This window comes from Gossypium hirsutum, chromosome D07 (assembly GCF_007990345.1).
Source record: "Gossypium hirsutum isolate 1008001.06 chromosome D07, Gossypium_hirsutum_v2.1, whole genome shotgun sequence".
NCBI classification, from domain to species: Eukaryota; Viridiplantae; Streptophyta; class Magnoliopsida; order Malvales; family Malvaceae; genus Gossypium; species Gossypium hirsutum.
The window spans coordinates 29433613-29437327 of NC_053443.1; the positions used below are offsets into that span (position 1 = coordinate 29433613).

The window sequence follows — 3715 nt, forward strand, 5'->3', positions numbered from 1 at the left end:
TGTCCTTGATTTGGATGATCTAGCAGAAATAAAACAGGCGAGAGTGGAGCTCCCAAAACAATTTGAAGATCATTACAAATAGAAAATGCGAGAGTGGAATTCTCAAATCAATACTTTAAAGGACCCGACGAAGAATGAGAATGAGGTGAATAACACAAGCATGTATAACAAGGGTTACTCAAAAATAATTACTGTGGGCCAGCCAAAGACAGTAACTGCTAGCCATCAGGGCCCCTCAAGGCAAGAATCTTACGCGAGGACAAATACAGAAAGGCCTCAGTTCACGCCTATACCAATGACGTATAGAGAGCTATATCAAAACCTGTTTGACGCACATGTAGTATCCCCCTTCTACCTAAAACCAATGCAAGCCCCATTTCTTAAATGGTACAACGCAAATGCCCAGTGCGAATATCATACAGGAATCACGAGACACTCGATAGAAAACTGTACCGCTTTCAAAAAGTTATTTGAAAGACTCATCAATATAGGAATTGTAAAATTTGATGATTCATCCAGCACAAAAAAATCTGCTACCCAATCATGCTAATAATGGGGTAAACATGATGAGTGAAAATGTAGGGAGAAGGATCAAGGCAGATATTACAGAAGTAAAAACTCCTTTGAGATGAGTTTGGAAGAAGATGGCAATAAGGGGGTTAGTCATTTCGGATTCAGAAGGAAGCCAAGAAATGACAAGGAACTATTGTGAGTTCTATCACGAGAAGGGGCACGAGATTCAAGAGTGCGTGAATTTAGGGCCTTGGTTCAAGGCATGATAGACAATAAAGAGATGGAGTTCTATGAAGAAATTAAAGAAGAAATAAGCCTATGCACAATGCTAGGAAATGTTCACATCAATTTCATATACGAAGAAGCAACTGAAGGAGGGACCTTGTTAGATATCCACCCTTATGAACCAGGGAGTGTGCTAAACAATTGGACTGTAGAAGAAATTCTTGTAGTTTTTAGAGCTTACTTAGAGTAATGCTCAGAACACTCTTATTTTTTTTAGCCTAGAAGTGATAAGAACACCTCTGTGAAATAGGGTCATGTCTGGACATCATTATTTCAATGAAATACATCTTTGCATTCATTTTGAGTAAAATATTTCTTTAATTCTTTCTATACGAGTAATATTCTTTCATTCTTTTGGGGATTTTCTTCCAAATCATTCTTTCATTTCATTCATAATTATACTGTACAAATAATTATTCTTAAATTTATACATTCTTTGTATATTCTTTTGTACCTACAGTAGGTCCCTGGATATCAACGACATGAGTGACACTGCTACAAACTCAGAATTTCCTTTTGAACAATACATGTGTTTAGAGGGATCTCATGGCTTTGAAGATGACATAGACTGTGGCTTATCTCCAGACTTGTTGAGGATGGTAGAACAAGAGAAGAAATGAATCCTACCTCGTAAGGAACCAATGTAAATTGTGAGCTTGGAAGAAGGAAAAGATATGAAGATTGGAACTGACATTACCACAAAGACAAAGCGAGACCTCATTGAGTTACTCCAAGAATTCAATGATGTTTTCGCATGGTCATACCAAGATATGTTCGGGTTAAGCACTGACATTGTAGTACACCGCCTTCCAATAAAAGAAGATCGCAAGCCAGTTCAGCAGAAACTCCGGAGGACGAGGCCTGATATTGTGCTAAAAATAAAAGAATAAGTCAAAAAGCAATTTGATGCTGGGTTCTTACAAGTGGTCAATTATTCAGAATGGGAAGCCAACATCATCCCAGTCCCTAGAAAAGATGGGAAAGTACGAATGTGTGTGGATTATAGAGACTTGAACAAGGCCAGCCTAAAAGACAATTTCTCATTGCCTCAGATTGACACTTTGGTGGATAATACAACAGGCTATTCACTATTTTCCTTCATGGATGGTTTTTCTGGATACAATCAGATAAAGATGTATCCCGAAGACATGAGAAAGACTATATTTGTGACCCTGTGGGGAACATTTTGCTATAAAGTGATGTCATTCGCATTAAAGAATGCGGGAGCAACGTATCAAAAAGCCACAGTAACCTTGTTTCATGACATGATGCACAAGGAAATCGAAGTTTATGTCGACGATATGATTGCAAAATCTAGAACAGAAAAGGAACATGTGCAAGTCCTAAAAAATTGTTCTTAAGATTGAGGAATTTCCAGCTTAAGCTCAATCCAGCAAAATACACTTTCAGAGCAAGGTCAGGAAAGCTGTTAGGCTTCATAGCTAGTGAAAAAAGAATCGAGATCGACCCAGATAAAGTCAAGGTGATACGAGAATTACCTCCACCACGCACCTCCTTCACCTCTTCACATTATGCCTTCTCTATGGCCTTTCTCCATGTGGGGCATGGATGTCATTGGGGCAATATCGCCGAAGGCTTCTAATGGGTATCACTTCATCTTTGCGGTTATTGATTACTTTACTAAGTAGGTGGAAGCTGCTTCATATGTCAGTAAATTCTTGAAAAAAAAGATCATATGTTGGTATGGAAGGATAGAAAGAATTATATCTGACAATGCGCTAAATTTGAAAAACGGCATAATAGCAGAGGTCTGCAGTCAATTCAAGATCAGACACCATAACTCGTCACCATATCGCCCAAAAATGAATGGCGCAGTGGAGGCGGCCAACAAAAATATCAAGAAAATTGTTGGAAAAATGACTGAGACTTACAAAGACTTGTATAAGAAGTTACCATTTGCCCTCTTTGCTTATCGAACATCTATCAGGACTTCTACCAGGGCAACGCCTTTCTCTCTAGTTTATGGGATGGAAGCAGTTTAACCCATTGAGATTGAAATTCCTTCTCTCCAGATATTGGCTGAGCTAAAGTTGGATGAAGTAGAATGTATCCAATCTCGATATGATCAGTTGAACCTAATAGAAGAAAAAAGGCAAAAAGCTATTCACCACGGTCAGATGTACCAAAAAAGAATGATGCGAGCCTACAATAAAAAAGTTCATCCTAGAGAATTCCACGATGGGGACCTAGTGTTGAAAAAGATTATTCCTCTAAAAAAGGATTTTAGAGAGAAATGGATGCCAAATTGGGAAGGACCTTATATTGTAAAGAAGGATTTTTTTGGAGGAGCATTGATTTTGAGTGAGATGGATGGTAAAAACCTGCCTAATCCTGTAAAAAAAAGATAGGCCAAGGTGAAAACCTGCAAAGGGCGCATTGAGACCAAAGAGGATTTGAGTTGAAAACCCAAAAAGGGCGGCTCAAATATTGATCAAAATGGGGCATGCAGTGATCTTGCTATACCTGAATTAACAGGAAAGGGGTATGCGACATCTTGTGGCATCGACAAAGTACTGTAGATCTCCTAAACACATGTCAAACTCAAAATGGTCTTCAGGAAGTTTGTACAGAGAAATTCAAGTTGCGATATTTGGGGCACCTAGTTTTCATACTATTTACATTGAATTTTCCATTCTTGGAATACTTCATTCTTTTCAAGATACACGTCCCCAATCAAATTTTTTTTATCCTTGATAATTTATTCATTTTGAGCTATGCTCTAAACCAATTCTATTCTTATCCATTGTTATGATCTTTTGCAAGCATGTTGTATTGGAATAATTATTAATGGACTAATAATACTTTCAAAAAGGTAGTTTTGCATATTATTCTAGAAGTTTCTAAATGATACAAGAACCGGAAGCAGGACTATTGTTTAGAACGCACCAGGTTTAAA

At 37.8% G+C, this 3715-nt stretch overlaps 1 protein-coding gene across 1 annotated transcript; it reads left to right on the forward strand.

Moving 5' to 3' along the window:
- The first annotated feature begins 793 nt into the window (after positions 1-793).
- Positions 794-3167, forward strand: LOC121219167 (uncharacterized). The gene is made up of 5 exons (XM_041096854.1): positions 794-926; positions 1738-2045; positions 2177-2281; positions 2448-2567; positions 2832-3167. The coding sequence occupies exons 1-5, from the start codon at positions 794-796 to the stop codon at positions 3165-3167; spliced, it is 1002 nt and encodes a 333-aa protein (XP_040952788.1).
- Positions 3168-3715: the final 548 nt, after the last annotated feature.